General features: G+C 36.9%; 1 protein-coding gene across 1 annotated transcript in view; it reads right to left on the reverse strand.

Moving 5' to 3' along the window:
• The window catches only part of MYO3B (myosin IIIB), a 183991-nt gene that overhangs the window by 100812 nt on the left and 63446 nt on the right, over positions 1–19733 (reverse strand). Inside the window, exons 9-15 of the mRNA XM_075511231.1 lie at positions 18869–19024; positions 7066–7162; positions 6059–6175; positions 5098–5202; positions 1952–2035; positions 1067–1269; positions 595–693 (exon numbers count right to left, since the gene is read on the reverse strand). Coding sequence (XP_075367346.1) covers positions 595–693; positions 1067–1269; positions 1952–2035; positions 5098–5202; positions 6059–6175; positions 7066–7162; positions 18869–19024 — 861 coding nt within the window. The remainder of the gene's footprint in view (positions 1–594; positions 694–1066; positions 1270–1951; positions 2036–5097; positions 5203–6058; positions 6176–7065; positions 7163–18868; positions 19025–19733) is intronic.

Here is a 19733-nt window from a genome sequence, read left to right on the forward strand (position 1 = left end):
TGGGAGAAAGAAAGCACCATACTAGCAGATATGCCAGTACAACCTCCAGTTACTTCAATGCAAGTACCTCAGTAACTGGAAAGAACATTTATTTCAATATCTTCCAATTATATACTTTGGTCCTAATTCATAAGAAGTTTTTTCTGTTCCACTAACTTTTGCTTATTCTTTGTTAGTATCTATTATATTGTTACCGACATTTCACACACAAACCCTCACCCAATACAGCTCAGATGCTTAATTGGTACAAATACCAATTAAAAAACACAACTCCAAAGCATATTCTGGGTTCTTACTGAAGCATTACAGTAAGAAATCATGGATTTCTTGATTCTCCTGATTTGAAAGTATGATAGAATATCTACATAATAATAAGCTTGATTCTTCCTCCTCCTCTTTAAATAGTTCAAGTTCTCAAACAAATACAAATAATGTAATGCCTTATTGTCCATCCTCTTCTTTGCTTGGGAGGATTAAAAAAGATCCTTAAGGGATGGAGAAAGATTAAGAGAGATTTTAAGGCATCATACTGAAAGCAAGAGCTCATCAATAACTAATTACAATAAGCAGTTAGAACAAGTGAGTGATAGTTACCTAGGAGGCTTTTTATCAGGAAGTCTATATTCAGAAAGTTTCTTTTGATGATAAAGACCAGCATAAATATAATAAAATATATGGAAATTTTTCTCTCCCCTGGAAAAAAAAAAAGTATCCTTTTAAAGCACATGTGTTTATTTTTGTGGCATCTTGTACAATGTAAAAGTAGATGTTCTTATCATGAGTTCACTGAAGTAGGTAGCAAATCTCCCACTTGTTTTAATGGTGGAGCAGCAACTGTGAAACACAGAAAACCCAGCCAACCACAGTATTTCTCCAAAGAATGGAGCAGCTCTGGCTTCCACTCCAAAAGAACCTAACTGACTATTCTTGTCATCATAGCACTGTACAAAGCGTTGCTGCTTTAGCAGAAGACATGTAAGTCTTTAAAATAAAGCATTTTGGAGAATTAGCAGAATCCAAACATAAAATAAATAACTGGGAAAGGACAGACAATTAATATACCTACACAGCCTGTTTTATGACCCGTGATTTTTCAAGTAGATATTCGGAAATCTTTGCCCCCATTACAGCTCCTGTGGGCGTAAACATCATTTCCAGATATTTTCCAAAGCGACTTGAGTTGTCATTGATGGCAGTGCAGGCATTCCCAAATGCTTCAACCAGAGGATTCACCTGAAGAATTTTCTCACGCAAAGCACGGTTATTGGCCTTGACAGAACAGATACAGATCAGAAGGATCATTAAAAGAATATATTGCTTACCCACAATCCAACTCTTGCTACAGAAGCATAACATCCCTTTCTCATGCTTGTATGGACTTAGATACTGTGTCAACCTTTCTACCTATACAACAGGGGCAACAAATTAATGAGGAACTCTCCCACAGGTAGGAAAAACCAGATTCCTCTTCCTCTGCAATTTTTCTGCCTCTGAGGTGTCATATAATTAATTAGAGTACCAAAACTATCAAAAACTAAAACACATTTACTTGAGGTTAACCTTACACACTTGATTTTCCCATCATTTTGCACTAATAGCATTACTCATTACATTTTAATGTGTAAGAGCTTCTAAGATTAGAGCCATAGTAAGATCTGTCATTCTTTGTTGTATAAACAAACAACGGTGTATGTGATAAACATTGTAGATAACTACAGGCACTGAACACTCCGGATCTGGTACCTTCTCTTTAAAAAAAAATTGAATGGCTTGGTGTAGGTCATAGTCTAGTATCTTAATTCAATACTCTCACTGCATGATTACTCCATCCCTAATTCAAGTGGGACAATTCACACAAACAGCTTTAAGTATTAAGGATTAAATAAAGTGGAAATTGGGGGTGGGGTTAGGAGGATTTATTCATAGTTTTACATGATTGGCTAAGAAATACCTTTCCCAAGAAGGTCAAATGTTGGACAATCAGATGGGCACTTTCTGTCTTTCCAGCACCACTTTCCCCACTGATGATAATGCACTGAACACACAAAACAGAACAGTTAAGTGCACAGCTCACCACATGGTCAATTTCAGCTATTACGGCTCCTATCTGTTATTTAATGTTTAGTACCAATACTACAAAATACTTTAAGGGTCAACTCCCTTCTGAAAGGAAAGATCAGCAAAGGCTCAGTGTAATAATTTATTCCCTAGATTACTAAAACGGATCTCGCAACGCCTGATAGCAATGTGCATACATGTGAAGCAGTGACTGAATTTGTAGAGACCTTATTGCTCTCTACAACTACCTGAAAGGAGGCTGTAGAGAGCTGGGAGTCGGTCTCTTCTCCCAGGTAACAAGGGATAGGACGAGAGGAAATGGCCTCAAGTTGCACCAGGGGAGGTTTAGACTGGATATTAGGAAATTTTACTTTTATCAAGCACTGGAACAGGCTGCGCAGGGAAGTGGTGGAGTCCCCATCCCCAGAGGTATTTAAAAGACATTTGGATGAGGTGCTTAGGGACATGGTGCAGTGGCGGACTTGGTAGTGTTAGGTTTACGGTTGGACTTGATGATCTTAAAGGTCTTTTCCAACCTATACGATTCTGTGTGATTCTGTGAATTTCTAAGGGCGAAGACACATAAACAAGTGACCATGTCTACAGGCTAACACATGCTACGCACATATGCGGCTTGTTTCAAATGCTTAAAACTCAGAAAACTGCCACAGCTCAGCTGATGTGACATAATTCAGCAGTGCGTCTGAGCTCACTGCATTGACTTCATATGAATTAACATGAAACACAGGGTACAGTTGTATTTAATACACTGACCAAAAGTCTGCTCCTGGCTTTAAAACTAATCTTAAATAATTGCTGCTGTGTAGAGAGGTTATTCTGTAGGTGACGCTGATATTCAAGCTAGAACAGCAAACTAGCATCTAAACATTTCAGAAAAATACGCATCTGTTCATTGGATGATTCTAGGAGAACATATCCATCTTCTTCCTCAGTCAGCAATCCTTAACACATAGTATTTTATAGGCTCTCCAAATGGCTTCCAGACTCAGGGATTAGCTAGAATGGTCTAAATCATTTGGTATCCTCCTCCCTGCTGTTACACTTCATGGATGAGATGGAAGCCGAAGGCCAGTACACCTTGAAGGCCAGTTCACACCTGAACCCTGAAGCTTGAACACTTCAGGTCATAGCAAATAAGAATTCTAAGAGCATGTATTATTTTCCCATTTTTTTCATGTGTTCTATAGATCACCAGTACAAATATTAGTCTACTTAAGGTACAGTATCAACTGACATATAATTAAAATGTTAACAATGAGCAGTTGCATAGATTCATGTGGTTTTATGCAAACACCTGAAAATTATTTGCACCACACTGTGAACATACAAGACTCTTGGCTGGGAGAAGATACAAGGTCCTAAAATACTTGATGCAATGACACTTCATATAGAACTGATCTTTGTGAAAAGGTTTGAAAGATGTAGCAGTCTCTGGTGGTGTCTTGTGATGCCAGACAACAGGTGCAGGGATTGACTCTAAATAATGTGTGCAATATGACATCTGCAGCTCCTTTATTTACTACTTATTGGGTATTTTTGTTCTTCTTGGAAACAGATAACCCAATGATGGATTTACAGGGTTACGATACCCAGCTTAATTGTCTTTGTGTGACTAGAGGTGTCATGTACAACAGTTTATACCATAAAAGCCCATGAGTTCTTGTAGAACTCATAAAACTCTTGTAGAATTGGCCAGACCTTGACTTTAGCTTCAGGAGAAATGTTAGAACTGGAGTCAATTTTCAGGCTTCACAGGAAAATACAAGGGAAGGCTCAATGGATAAAACAAACAGAATCAATACATTTTTGATCTGGCTACAGTGTTTATCTAATGCACCTTTACCTGAAGAACCAACATAACATTGGCCAGGTACTGGAGATAAACATGGTCCTGTAATCATTGCAAACAGAAAATAGGAAACTGATTTAGATCTAAATGCAAATTACTTCTTAAATGGGTATGAAACATATAATATTAAAGATGTACAAAGTTAGCCTGTCAGGCTGATGTCAAAACTCATTTTTTTCCCCAGATAACAAGTTCTCACATAACTTACTCTACATGAGTATTTGTTTTCTTTAATGCCTCCATCAAAGAGCATATAAGCCATTAAAGCAGTGCTAGCCACCTCTCAGGCCAGTGTACTTCCACATACTCAGTAGGATGCCTTTTTTCTTCATCTTCAATGTCCCTTTTATTTGTCTTCTTTGCTTGGTGTTTTCTGATTGCAGGATTTTTATTATTTTACTCTGCTTTTGTGATTTTAAAAAAGCATTTTCTATGAATTATTGTGTGATATGCAGGGTAAAATCAGGAGGATTTTATAAATATAAATAATTATTAGTCCTCAGTATTCATGTACATACAGCACATCAAATAAGAAAGAGTACAAAGTTAAAATCTTAAGAATGTAATAAAAAGAAATCTAGCTTCTACAGCATGGTATTTCATTCTCATTAAAATTGCTGCTATATAATTGGATTTGTGTCCTTATTACATGTATATTAGACCTATCCTTAATATATTTTACTAAAAAAATTAGTTAATGGTTCCTAGGTTTTGTGACTTGTAGTTAAAGGAATTGATTATCCATTGCTTGATAGTGTCTTTATGCAATGGAAAAGTGGTTCAAACTCTGTTAATCTGCTATAGCATTGAGACCTTCCTATTTTACACAGGTGTAAATTATTACAATACCTAGTGCAAGACAGGCTAGAATCGGAGTGTGCAGCAACACCCTCTAGCTGGTGTCAACTGCCAGGACTTTATGGGTGTCCAGGAAACTATATTGGTCAGGTAACCCTATAATCTTATTTGACCTTTTAGTCTCTTTTATGCCACTGTGTCCTATTCAGAATTCCCAAACCTGCCTAGATTTCTACTCTGGTTTTCCTGATTTAAAAGGCTTAAAGAAAAAATTTCCCAAAGTACAACACAACAGAACATTAGCCATAGTCATGTAGCATAGTGGCAGTACAATTAACATGAAATCTAAAACAAAATGAACAGATTCTTACCTGATCTTTGCTGAATGTAACCATACTTTGATAGGCAGCGTCCGCAGAGGCAAATATGTGGGGAGGATTTGATGAACGCTTCACACCATGGTAAAGCTTGGAGAACTAAATTTAAAAAAGAACACACAATAGTCAAAATATGCAACTTAGCTATGTAATTAAGAACTGAAAAGAGGATAGTGACTGTCTTCTGCCTGTTCAACAGAAGGCAGTTGCCTGTTTTATCACAGAATTTCCACTGAATCACCTGGAAGAAGGGTGGTAATTCTTGGCACTGCCCAACTTCCAGAATACAAATTACAACACCTAAAATGCACTCTGACATTTCCCTCACAAGACAGTGAAGAGAACTGTATCACAAGGAACAGAATTTCAAAGACAAGCATTCAGCCAAGGAAATACCCAACCTATACAAAAGAAACTTCAAAGATAACAGTGAATCTGAAATCTGGCCCCTCTACCTGCAACCCTGATTTAGGCACCCATGGAGACTAAGATTTATGGCTCCACCTCTCTTCATATTTGTAGGGAATTAAGCTGCTTCTATCTTTACAGCATTTGATTCACTTGTTTCTTTTAAGCAGCAGCTGATAGCACAGGATATGTAATAACCCAATAGTCAGAGCAATTCTTCAGGAAGCAACAACCTCAGCATGAGGAGGTTCATATAATCATCTTCTGTTTCCCAGAAGAAAGCCCTAAATGCCAGATAACAGGCATGGCTGTGGCTGGGGTAATCTTCATCCCTCCTGTGGAATTTGTGCCACCAAGCAGAAAGCAATGAAAACAAATCAGACCGGGGGGACGGGGGGGAGGGAATTGTAGCCACACTTTTCTGGAAGAAGAAAAGGCTGGGGTTTAGTCTGTGCTCCTAGCTTCCAACATCACTTAAGTATTTTAGCCAGTGGTGTTAATATAAAATGTAAAGTGAGTACTGTCCACAGCTTGGAATCTCTCTTACCTGGGGAGAATAAATGTTGAGATTCTGGAAGGGGTTTAAGGCTATTAAAATGTCTCCAACATAAGTATAAATTTGTAAGTCAGAATAGCGTTTCTGCAGCTGATGGATAATTGTATCCTGAGAAGATGACAAAAAGTTTGATAGTTAAACAGTATTTTCCCAGTTAGGAAGATTTTTGTAAACACACTGAGAACGCTGATTAAGAAATACTTATAAGTGCTACTAATTATTTTTCAAATGCAAACATCACAAAACCAAACAAATACTTTCAAAATTCTTGCTAATGCCATAAAACTAAGTTAAATGGGAACTCCTATTTCCAGATTAGTACATATTTTGTTATACCAGCCTGAGAAGCAAACCTTCTGAAGAGAAAATGGCCATGCATATTATTGCTGCACTTCATAGTATAATTCCATTTAATTTTTTATTTGACCATGAAACAAGGATAATAATTTTTCAAGGATTAAATTTTAAGCGGTAGTAAGAGACTCTTTTAAACAGGACACTAGCATAATTTAGTATTATGTCTTTTTCTTGCTGGCATGCAATTTAAGGATCATCAAAACAAAAATTTACAGATACTCTGCATATAGGTGATATAGCGAAATATGCAACTGATATTGTTTTATCACTTTTTATCCAGAAGCTGTAGATACCATATTACTCCATATAAATTCATCTATTTTAGGAAAAAAGTCCCTTAAATCTAGATCTTCATGACTAAACTTCACATTTTAGGAAACTCACAAAATAATTTAAACTAGCATCACTCATAATTAAATTCTTCCACATAACAGGATTCACTACTACTGCTTTTATGTCACTATATAGAATATTAACACAGTGATGATAGCAGATCAGCCATGTAACAATTCCTTTGCTATGGTGAGACAAAAGCCTGCAAGAAGGAACACTTCTCATTCTGTTAAAAGAAGCCTAAAAAACAGAAACAGGCAAAATGCGAGGCACAATTGTCAGAAACTGCTACTCAGACAGTACAGTACCTCATCTAGAACTTCTAGATTTACCAGATCGTCATCTAGAGAGTACTTGTCAGCTCCATCCACATGGTAAGGTCTTCTAGTATGTATTCGTTCATGCCTGGAAGTTTGTTAGTAGAGCACCAGTGTTATAAAACTGTATTGAAGACAGCAAACATTAAGAGGCAATGGGAGGTCATGGGTGAGCGTTTTTGTCATGTGGAAAACACAGACACACTCTCTGAAATAAATATTTTTTCTTGAAATATCTTTTTAATAAAAGCAATAGGTCAGCTTGTTGTCCAGTGTAATATCTGTTTTATCTTTCCATCTTTAATATATCATCTTTATCTTGTCATCTTTAACATATAACCCTATCTATTTATCAATACTCAGAGATGAAGATTTATCTGTAGGCTTACTACTCCCCACTCACACAGTAAAGTATAAAAAAATTCTCCCTCTTTTCCCTTCCCTTCTCACTCTAAGTTAATAAACTACCACTCAGTTTAATTAAATCTTCCCCCTACATACCCAGCCTATAGTATTGTCATCTAATGAAGTTATGAGAAGTAATAATTAGTATAAAATCCTTCTGTTACCTTGGTGTATGCCAAAGTGCCTCCTCAGATGCCCCTAGATCTGGCCCAAAACAACATTTTTGAACCACAGCTGCCATCAGACTCTAAATTGTATGGATGTTCAGTCAGCTTGTCCTCAGAGATTTAAGCCACACAATAAGCAGCAGAGACAAACTGTCACATAACCCCTTTATAATCAGATTATACTGAAGGAATCTTTGAAAATGCTGTGTATATGTTTTTAAACAACACATCTTGTTGAAACAGGGACAAATCAAGAGGCTGTAATATGTCTTCCACAGAGGGGGTGAAATATGAATGCTGTAAGCACAACTAGGCTTTTCTTTACAACAAACATAATCAAAGCATAGTAGGAGGACACCCACCGAGATACAGTCTGCATCCTGCTGAGTAACATTTAGCATTGATCCTCAATGACAGTCCTTGACAGATTGTTTCTGCGTTGGTTGCCATGTAGAAAGTAGGAATCACATGCTTACACATCCCGAAACAATGATAAATATTATGTCAAGCACCAACAGAATGGTACTGTGACTTGGCAGGAAACACTGTTCACCTATAATGTTGAAGGTTAATGTGAAGATGTAGCAGGTCTTTTTTTCTTTAATCATATCTTCATATACTCATGGAATCCTGTTTATGTATGCTTCTACATTTGAAGCTAGTCAGCTTTCACTCAGTAAAGAGAATGTTTTCATATCCAAGAGCTATTATATCATCAGAAGAATTATTGCATGGAAAGCCTCTAACAAAGAGGAAGGAGAAGAGTGTTAGCTATGAGTACAGCTTCACTGATAGTTGTGAGTCACATTTAAAGATCCCAATTTTTTTATGTCTATTTTTATTCATTTTCCTTACTTACTTTTGGCTACTCGATGAGTTCTGGAAAACTATTCTGTAATGGTTTATTTGAATTGTAACTAAATAAAACTGCAAACTGTTCTGTCAGCTAGGAAATAAAATAGTGGGAACATAGAAGGTTTTGCTGACAGTCCCACTTACATTTTACAGCCTACATTCCCAGAGATGGTAGTTGGTTTGATGTACATATGAAGAAATGAAAGAACACCACAAATAAGAAGCTATGAAAGAAAAATTGTTACAGTGGGTATTATTTCCAGTGGGCAGCATGGAGATCGTGTGAATTTGTTCAAAGTTCCATTCAATTAAATTTTCCATTTTCAGATCTTAGATTAGGTGCTGGATTCTTTCTGGCTTTTTTTTTTTTTAAGCAATCACTATATTCAAGAATATTACGCTTTGCTGACAAGCCAGATCCTCAAAGGAGTAGGAATGCATGTAAGTGGCCTAATGTACTACCGTTTTTTCTAATTGTTGTTTCTGTTTCAAACCAGAATTCAACCTCTTACTTCACTGTAGAGAAAAATGCTGTTGTAAATAATGTAAATCATTTAGAGATGGGAGCACCCCTCAGTCTACAAATGAAGCAAATATTTTAACAGTTGCTTTACTTCATGGAGATGTAACTAACAAAGCGATGGCTAGACATTACAGCTAACATAACTGTGAAGCTTTTTCTTCCTGGAGCAAACCATCATAGCCACAATATTAAATGGCAACAAGCTGCAAGTATGAACGTATCTACCAGAGGTGCAGGGAGGAGGGGAAAGAGGTCACATTCAAACCTAAGCATCTCTAATTGCAGAATGGCTTTGTAAACTTATCTATTATCTGATTGTGTATTAAACTCCCACTGTTTGTTCTCCTTAAGTGATAAAAGAATCATTTTCTTTATTGGAAAGGGTTTTTTTTAACACTATGTAAATAAATATCAAAGGAAACTGGTCTTAGTCAAATATAAGTAAAACATATATACCTTTGTGCATATATTTTCTTGTGCTTAACTCATTTTCCTAAGTACATGATTAGGAAGAGGATATTAGGAGCATAACATCACATTAGCCTCAAATCTCCTGCTGGCCTCATCAGTTTTCTACTGACCCTGTGTCCTGCAGATACATTGACAGAGTGGGAAGGAAGAATACAGGCAGTAACCTTTAATTATTTCCACAATTTTACATCAGAAATACAATCTGCTTTTAAAATATTAAAAAGAAAAATCTTAAAAAGCAGAAGGAAATACTCTTAATTGAGGAAATAATTGTTGGTATATTTTTTGCATAAAAGGTAGAATTATCAGCCATTTTTTCAATTACCCTACCTTTCTGATGACATATAAAATGAACAAATTCTAAGCAAAAGGAAAATCAAAGGTATAAGGTTATTTGCCTTAAGGTTCCAGCAATGTTGTGAATCATCCCCTGGAGGATGTAGTCTCTTCACTGACAGAAGAAGTGGTGTAAAGGGCCAGTCACTCAAGGTATCTAACCGTATCAAACCTGAAGAGTAGCATTAGATTTATTCCAGAACTATAGTGACAAGCACTGTCTGTTGGAAAAGGTTCATCCTCCCAAGCACCTTCCCTTTGCCTTTTTATCAGGCAGGAATAGCTGGAAGGGACAGAGTTTTCTTGGATTTTGGAGGAGGAGCAAAAGGTGAGAAGCATTTCCCCCATTGGGAGAACAATTTCATGAAGAGGGTGGGAAGCATTCATTTGTTCTACTTGTGGGGAAGAGATAGTTTGAAAGAAAATAACCTCTTTTTGTACTAGACACCAGCCAGAAGTGCACTGTAGAAGTGCAAAAGAAGTGCACCGTAAACAGCTATATGCTCATATGACCCCCGTATCAAGCTGATGATGGGGAAGGAAAAGCTAGATGGACCACATAGACTTCTAGATCGAAAAGTCATCTTGCTGGGAGGTCCAACCTGAGGAATAAAGCAGCAGAGACCAAGAATTTTTATGTTCATTGGGAAGCTTCCTCTCTGACCTCTCTCCTTTCCACCCCTAACATTCTTTTATGAATGCCTTTACTTTGGCCTCTTGGTACAGCTAAGCATTTATGTTTACTGATTTTTTTCCTAGGACTCACATAGGAAAAGCTGTTTCTGTACTTGTTCTTCTTTACACTATTGACAATTTTAAAATGAATTGCACCCAAACTGAGATTTACAAGAAAAATACCCAACACAATGAGAAAGAAAAAAGAGAGGAGAGTGTGCTACTGCCACACAGACAAACATAGCCTATTTCCTGTGCTTTGCAAAGAGTAAATTTTGCTCCTGTACATCAAGTTTCAGCCTGGAGTAATTTGTTGAAGCAAGGTCATAATAAAAACACTGACACAGCCTTAATTACAATATAAATGCTGCAGCTATAATGAAAATCTGTGCAACCTCCAGTAAAAACTTATACACTATAATCAGACCAAGGATCACTTTTGGGGGCCACAGTAGCTTTGTGATTTAAAAAGAAAAAAAAAAAGAAAAAAGAAAAAAGTTTTAAACTCATTTGCCTAATATTCATATAGATGAAGGCTAAAATAATTGCATTAAATTACATTGTGTATAGCATCAGAGGACTAGTTCTGGTTCTGTTTCTGTTATTATCTCTGAGTCCAAAGGAAATTACTGGCTGGATGCAATCAAGTTTCTTGCAGTTAATTGCTTTCAAAACAAATGTGAGCTGGCAGAGAAGCTAGATATCTGGTTGTAAGAATTACTTCCTTGGATGGGCTGCTGCTGTAATCCAGCTGGCTAAGAAGAAGGGAGAAGCTGCCAAGCCACCGTAGTCTCATCCCAATATCTGACAAGGTAGCCTGAATATACCTACCCTTCTCAAACTATTAGACGCTTAGATTTCTTTTTCCTTTTTTTCCTTTTTTCTTTTTTTTCCAGGCTTCTTCAAGTTTGATTGTTCCTGATGAACAGATTTGCATTTTATCCTTCAAAATTCACGGCTTCATAACTGTCTGTTTCCCCATTACAGAAACAAACTTCTAAATGGCAACCAGCAGTAGCACACTGACCCAGCACACTGACCCAAACCACTAACTCTGAACTCTTTACTGCCTACAGTAAACTTGCTTAAAAACCTTATCCATGCAAACGCTGAAGTTTTTTCATTCTTTTAAAGACTGAAACCCGAGGTTGGTAGAAGACCTCTTCTGGTTGATTCCTATGAGGAAGCCTATTTACAGACAGGAACATAAGCTACCTAGTCTGTAGGAAAACATCCAAGAGAAGAATGAGCCACATCTGGAGTTGGCCTCTTCAAAGCTGCTAACTGGGAAACTGCCACTTTGAACCATATAACCAAAACCATTTGATACTTGATCAACATTAACTCTCGAACATCAAATCAATTATAGAATTTTCAGGCCAGGAGTTATTAATCACTTGAGGAAATATAGAAGACCATGGTTTTGCTCAACTTCAGCTACTGTGACATTTGAAGACAGGGCTAACAAAATAAACGTAGATGGCAACTGGTGATTATTAAATATTTTTGTTACCTTAAAATTATTATAGACTTATCTACTGCATTTCTTATAGCTGCCCCACATTAACTCCCCTTAAAGAACAGCCAAATACCACACAGGGACCCACAGTATCTAAAATTTTGAAAGACTACTTATAAGAATACTACCAAGAGCAAAATTTTTAGAATGCATTCTGTGAAAACTCTTCTTCTCTGTTTCCAACTCTAAGCTATTAATCATGTATATTCCTCCTTGATGTTCTGCTCCTCCACCACAGTCAAAAGGCCGTTAATAGATCTGCTACTGCGTTTGAATTTCTCCATCTCTCATGCTGTTGTGACTTTGCTTTTTTTAGATTTTCTCCTGCATGATATACTGGATAGAGCAACCTGTTATTTTAAGATTGTTCATAAATAGATAATTTCTTAACTGTTGTACATTCAAAGGGGGGGGAAAAAACCCAGAACATTTTAATTTCATTCACTTTTGCTGATGGTCAGTACTTTTCAAACCTTCAGTTAAATGTTAAAAATCCTCCAGTTTTCTATTACTTCTACTCACAAGCCACTAAAACTTTTTTTTTTTAATGGAATAAAATGGAAAGGTTACTTTTTTGAGAAAGTCTTCCTAAAGGAAGCAGGATTTTATCATCAAAATTTATGCAAGGAAGGGCTGGGACAACAGACAGAATGTTGGGGTTAAACGTCTTTTAAATGTCTCCATGACAAGCTCCATGGTATTTTTAAACATTATTTATGGAACTTGAGATACTGCCTAGCTTAAAGGACTTTGGAAGTTTTGACATATGTTTTTCAACTTTTTCAACACTGAACCAGCTGCCAGCTTTTCCAGGTTTAGATTAAGTCCTGACAAGGACAAAAAAATGGGGATATTATTTGATGTTTATAAACAAACTCCAGAGAACATGGCCACTTTTTGCAGTACGTTTTGCCAATGTAGACAGCCCAAAGAGTCATTTAACGTTTAGGAATATTAGGAAACAGACTAAATCCCTTCTGACTTCTTCCTTCAGCAGGCTGGCAATCAGCCTGGATGTTGGAGTCTCTTGTACTATGAATCAAAAAAGCAACTGACCACATGGATGAGTTCAAGAGATCAAAAGACATATTTGGAAAGTGAGCAGCTCTCTTATATTCTCCCTTAATGAATTATCAAACACACTCAAACACTGTTTAACAAAAATATAATCTACACAAACAGAGCAAGTGTTTACTGTTAAGTGAGAATTAACGATATCGATAATCTGTAATGTATCTTTGCCTAGAGTCTTCCCAGACTCTAGGGCAGAAAGAATGAAAGAAAAAAAATGGCTAGAGCTTCAGGCATTATGCATGTTTCTCTCTATTGACAGGCTTACAGTGACCAAAGGTGCAGTATGGCTTTATAGAACAAGTAAAAGACAACATACTTGCCTCAGACAAACTGCTATCTATTTTTTGTAGGTATAATGTATTAAGTAAAGCTATTAATAGCCATTTCATAAGTGGAGGAACAGAGGAATATTGAGGGTAAGTGATATAACAGAGGTTACACAGTAATTCAGAGAGAGAATGAGGAATAAAACACAAACCTCTATCATGTTTTTGTATTATAATTCAGAGGGTGCTTAAACATTCTTGGTATTTTACTGACATGCAATTGCATGAATCTTTATCTTGAAGAACTTATCCCTGAAACACAGCAAGATTACTATCTACTTGACTTGTGTACCCTTCTTTACTTATGGAATACAGAGTTAGCCACAAAGTCTTTATCAACACTCTGTTATTATTACTGTACCAAAAACATTTTTATAATCCTGCTTATCATTCCTGACCAATGTTTTCACGTTCTGCTGTCCACACCTTACTGTAACTTAGATTTCTACTTTTTTCCAGTTCTGCAGTTTAATGCTACACGAGGTACAAGTCTTTAGGAATTAATTACTTTTCTTGTTCTCACAATGTTATTATGCACGAGGACACTATTACGTTATTATGCACGAGGCACATGAGTGTCTGTGACAGTGTTCTCTCTGATTGTAAGAAATGCTTCCTGCCTAGAGGCAGCTATATATTGATGGGAATAAGAGTGCTCTGGCTCCCAAGATGAACTACAAATCAGTATCCATGTGTTAAAAAGTAATTATGTATTTGACTTTAGAATAGATGGGAAAGAAAAATTCAGCATTGCTGGAACAAACATACGTGAAGCAACATTCTGATGTACTAACCTCTATTTTTTAAGGATTAAAGAACTTTTATAAAAATAGAACTAGTGGACTATTTAACACCAAATACATTTCTTAAAACTAAACTTCATATAAGTGCTTCTATGGCAAAGCTGTTAATGAAAAGTATATTGTTGTTAATTAGCATTTATGCCCTGGTATTGTTAGAAACCAGACAAGACATACACAGTTAACTGATACCTTACAAAAGGGATATGGAGAAGAGATAAAGATAATACCCAGAGCTCATCCTTATGCAGCTGTGACACTGGACCTCCTCACAAAGTTTTTCCCCATGAGAATATGAGAAACAGGCAATGCATGAGTGGAGTGCTGATGCTGAAATTCCAGCTTCACTCAAGACCATGGCAAAACTCAAGGATTTCAGTCTAAAAGATGCCAACAGATGAAAAAAGAACCTTCTTCCTCATTACAAGTGTGGAAAGAGGGGTATCCTGGCTGGGTTTTCTGAAACTGAAAACACCTATTTGCACAAGGATAGGAGATATCTGCATCTCGCTCATGAAAATAGTTTAGGGAAAAATAAAGCTGGTGGAAAAGTTTCAAAGAGCATCTTTTTCAGTAAAAAAAGCAGGAGCAACTGTTAATGCCATTTTTTATTTTAAAAGTAATCTTTTACTAGCATAAAGCTTTTCTTTTTATTATTAATTTCTAACCTAAAGGAAATAATAGAGTATAAAGCTCACTAGTAAGTTATCTCATGGCAAAGTGACAACAATATGTTTCTCAGCAACAAACTGATGATAGCAACAAATGTGTGCGTTAGTAGGCTCCTTTGAGCTCAGCAAGGACAATGAAGTGCCCCTTCAGTTCAGAGGTATGAAGAACTGTGTTGAAGTTAAGCCTAGCTATACTGCACACAAAGTAGTTTATAAATGAAGAATGAAAGAAACCGAATTAAGGAGATGTTTCAGTCTGTGGCTCCAGAGGTTGACCCAGGTGATCCTGCCAAAAGGGGACAGCTTGCTTCTTTCTATCCTGCTCCCTCTTATTCCTGGTCATGTGAAGTATTCCCTTTTTTACTTCAGCTATATCAGTTGAGGCACCCTTCTGCAATCATTAACAGAGTATAAAATTATCTGTGTGTTTCTGCTAGCTTAGTTTTTTTCTCTTACGTTAGAAGCTGTAGCTCAGGAGGTTTTGACAATCACTGGAACTGCAATAAAAACAGCATCATGAGCTTGTTCCTGGGAGCTGTGGGAAAATGAGAGAAAGAAGCCAGTTCTCTCCTTTTCAGTAGCACTGAATTGCTATATCGGGTCTCCACATCTTTCCATCATATCCTCTAAATCAGTAGTACTGACTTGCTAGTCTGCAGGCTTGCTCTCAGGCACAATGACCTTAAGTGATGTCCCAAAATAGGCAAAACTGGCATGGCTCAATTGGAAAGAGAATCCTATTAAAAAAAACACAGGAATCGAGTCAGTAAAGAACCAAAAGATGCAAATGCAAAGCACTGATGCTGAAAGACTTTCAAATGAGACAAAATGCAGATACCTCCTGATCAGTTGTCATCACTAGTGACTCCCTGGGTTCCCTCACAGTAGAAGTGCTGTTAACACCAGCATCCTGATGATTTTCCAGTTTCTGGAAATTTTCAGCCTGTGCTCCAACAACATTTTCTTTTACTTATCTTTTAAATGATTGAGCTGTAGTGTTGCTGTACTCCTAAAAAGGGGCATCTACTTTTCCTTATCTCTGAACACCAGGGAATTAATGCACATTTCCTTGTACCTGTCATGGGTACATCAATGAACAGAAAAAGCATGCACATATATCCAATGGTATAATAGAAATGTTTTACTCAACATGGGTTTTAATTGGTCTATTTACTTTGAAGTGGTGACTATACATTCAGATGACTTCTACAGATCACCACAAATGAATTCCAGTGAATTTTTTTACAGTACCATCTGGTCATGTGTTCTTCTGCATGTATGTCAGATTCTGTATTGAAAATTATTTTATAAATGCATTACAGAGTTTTTAAAGGCTTTTAATTGGTACCAATTTTCCTAGAAGGTACTATCTCCCTATTATAGAGCCAAGCTCTTTACTATTGCGAGACTATGTGTATCCCCTGGGGAAAATTATAATTAGATGCTCCTGGTGGTTGGTTCTCTTGTAATCATCTTTTGTTTGTAGTCCAGTATTAGCTGTCTGGCCCACAGACTTGATATTTTGCAGGTATATGCTTTTGCAATCTCATTAAAGTTTGTACGAATTTGATCAAGTTTCAAATCTTTGGAAAATCAGCACTTCATCATTATGAACAATATGTTGTAGATTGCAATGGTAAACGATCACTACATTTTTGTCCTCACTGAGCATGCTCTCAGCCCTGATCAAAGTGGGCTGGTTCTGCAAAGAATAAGTAAGGATACCATAGTATAATCCTACAACAATCAGAAAGACATTCCTTAATAGCAGTTAGGCCCATTGGCTTCAAAGTGAAGCCAGCAGCAAGACCCACTGGTTTCAAAGGGAAGGTAAAGATGACTATTTCTCCAGCAGCCTAATCATGTGTCCCCTCCTATTGTTCACTGGCAGAGAAAGAAGCCACCTAATTCAGTGGCATGGCTAAAAGCAAACCAAGAGTCCAGGAAAGAACAGGACAGGTACAAAGAGTCTGCTGAGAGTAGAGCTTTAAGAGTAGAAGAGAAACTGTAACAGACTTGGGAAAGGTGAATTCAGTGATGAGAAAGAACAAGAGGGCTGCAAGCTACATTATCAGGTGAGGAGGAACACCAAGAACAGAGAAATGGCTAGAAAAATAGAAGAACCTGGACTAGGACTTGCTGAAGAAGGTGGAGATTAGAAACAGAAGCTATTGGAGTGGAGGAGAAGAAGACACAAGAAGCTGACTCTAACAGGAGAACAAAGCCTTAAGGACAAAAAGAATGAACATTGAATGGAGACTAACGGGAAAGATGGGTCAGATAACAACCTGGGACAGGGAAACTGGGACTAGTTGGCCAAGTAAATTTGGGGGCATCAGGGACAATAATAGAACTTAGACTGGCAGGGAGGAGGATAAGATTAAGACTAAACCCACTGCAATAGAGTCCCCTTCACCACTGCAATCTGCAGGTGCTACTGCACACAAGTTGCAAATAATCACCCTTGGCAAACAAAATACTTAAGATGGGTTAGGATGGACAAGGAGTTAAACTCCCTTAGGTGAGCACTGATTCATACTGGGGGTGCTGGGAAGCAAAATCTTTCCCACATTCCAGTCATGCATAAGCATAAGGTGCAGAAGTTAGTCTGTCACAGCACACCTAGTTAATATATGGAAAGGCTTGAAATGAAATGCTGTCTTGGTCTTGATTCCTTCTCACTCCACATTATGGAGACAGATCTCAGAAGAATGTATTGAAATACCATGAGGAATCAATTTCAGAGCTCCTCTTAGCACAAGGATCATTTCACTCTGTCTATATCTTCTATTTGGTCAACAGCTGGGAAACTCTGATACCTTTTGGGCCAGCCAATCCACAGCTGTAGGCAATCTGATCTCTGAGCTGTTACACAGGGGAGGTCTGCATAGGAGGCTAGATAAAGCAGAAACTTCTACTGTAACACTGGCATAGCTCCCTCATCCGCAGTAAGCAGTTCCTGGTATATTTTTCCAGAAAAGAAAAAAAACAAAACAAAAAAACCAAAACAAACCCACAGAAGTCAACTTCACCTTGAAACTGTACTTACAGCTATTCCTTTATTTTAACTTGTACATTTTTGTTTGGGCTTTTAGGATTTAAGCTACAGAGTCTTATGGCATACAAGTATATACATGTTTATGACTTATGAATCACGACATTTAATTTTCTTCATCAACATTAGTGGGTGTTTGTTTATAATAATGGGCCAGAGCTTATTTCACTCGAGACAAATTTCATATCACAGAATGATTGCTGAGCTTGGGAAGGTGTGTTCATTTGCATTTAATTGTCTTTTGAAACAGTGAAATTCTGCCACCCCCTGGACAACAACTACACTAAGACATATTTACAATCAGCCTCAAAAGTAAAAAATCCCACTGCTGCTGATAAACATTCATTGCTTTTAAAGCACATTTTAAAATTAATTACTCGTCTGAATGAAAAATAGCAGTTACTATTAAACTACAGACAAAATAATTACTTTAAGTACTGAATAGTCTTCTTACTAATAGTATCTAATCAAACAGCAAACTTTAAAGTGTTCTGTTCTTAAACTTTTCTAGTAGTCATGTCATTGTTCACAGTTGTATTTTTAAAGATCTGCTACCAAAATATGATATAATTTTTCATCGTGCCAATATGTATTTGCACAAACCAGAACATTCTGGAATTATTAGCATCTCTGTGACTGAGCCAAAAGTGAACACATATAGAACAGAGTTCAGCAGGAGAAAGAAGGCTAAAGAGAAGGTTGCATTATGGCTGATCAAATTAGCTTTAAAAGATATCAATGGGAAAACATGTCTCTTGCATTCACATGGCATGCAGCACTTATTGCTAATAATACTGCTAGTCAATGCATTAATATGATAATTTGAAACAGTAAAAGTCTGTGCATTCAAAGTTCCAACTTGCGCTTCCAGGATTAGTGTGGAGAAGGAGGGCTGCAGCATATATGTTGTACAGTACCTTGTTTTGGCTATGGAGCCTAGCTGCTGTTGTCCTTGGATGAGGTCAGCCAGCTGTTTTTGCAGAGACATCTCTTTACCATGTACTTGTTTAATAAATGGATGCTCCAAAAGATGGGTGACTGAAGGACGCTTTTCAAAATCCTTGATAAGACACCTGTGACAAAGAAATAGTGGTTTCAGGCAATGATGTTATTTCATTACAGCATGATTTGAGTCGGCTTACTGTGTGGCTATTATTGTACAGTAGTTTCTTCTTCCACAAATTTGAGTTCCTCAGTATGCAACAAGACTCTTCCTTTACATTGGAATAAAGCTGGCATAAAATACTTAACTGAGTGAATTCACCCTACAAGTATACTAGTATAAAGGCTATGAATTTGAGCTTATTTAATTTCTCTTTTTAACTGTAACTAGCTTACTACGAAAAAATGGCATCGTATAAGTGCTGTACTGTTAATATACATTAAACATAACCTAAGATGAATAGAGAATACTTCATTCACTTAAAGTTTCTACCTGTTCTCTGATGAGAGTTTGACTAAGAACTGTAGGATATAGCCTGTTAAAAACCACAAGCGAAACCTGTGATACAACACTAGCCAGAACAATTTGATATAGAGCTTTGTTTTGTTTTTAAAATGAATGTTTCAGGTAGATCTTCCATATTGCAATGATAAATGTTAGCATAAGAATCATAGAAAATTCTGCAAACCTACATAATTCAGACTGGAAGAGAAATTAATGAGTCAGAATTAAATGCTAGCCAGGGTACCAAAGTTCTGTCTGTGATAGGAACAGGTGATCTAGTAATGAGTAAAGAGATACATCCTATTAAATTAGCATAAAATAAAGTATCATGCTAA

Source organism: Mycteria americana, chromosome 9 (assembly GCF_035582795.1).
Source record: "Mycteria americana isolate JAX WOST 10 ecotype Jacksonville Zoo and Gardens chromosome 9, USCA_MyAme_1.0, whole genome shotgun sequence".
In the NCBI taxonomy this organism is placed as follows: Eukaryota; Metazoa; Chordata; class Aves; order Ciconiiformes; family Ciconiidae; genus Mycteria; species Mycteria americana.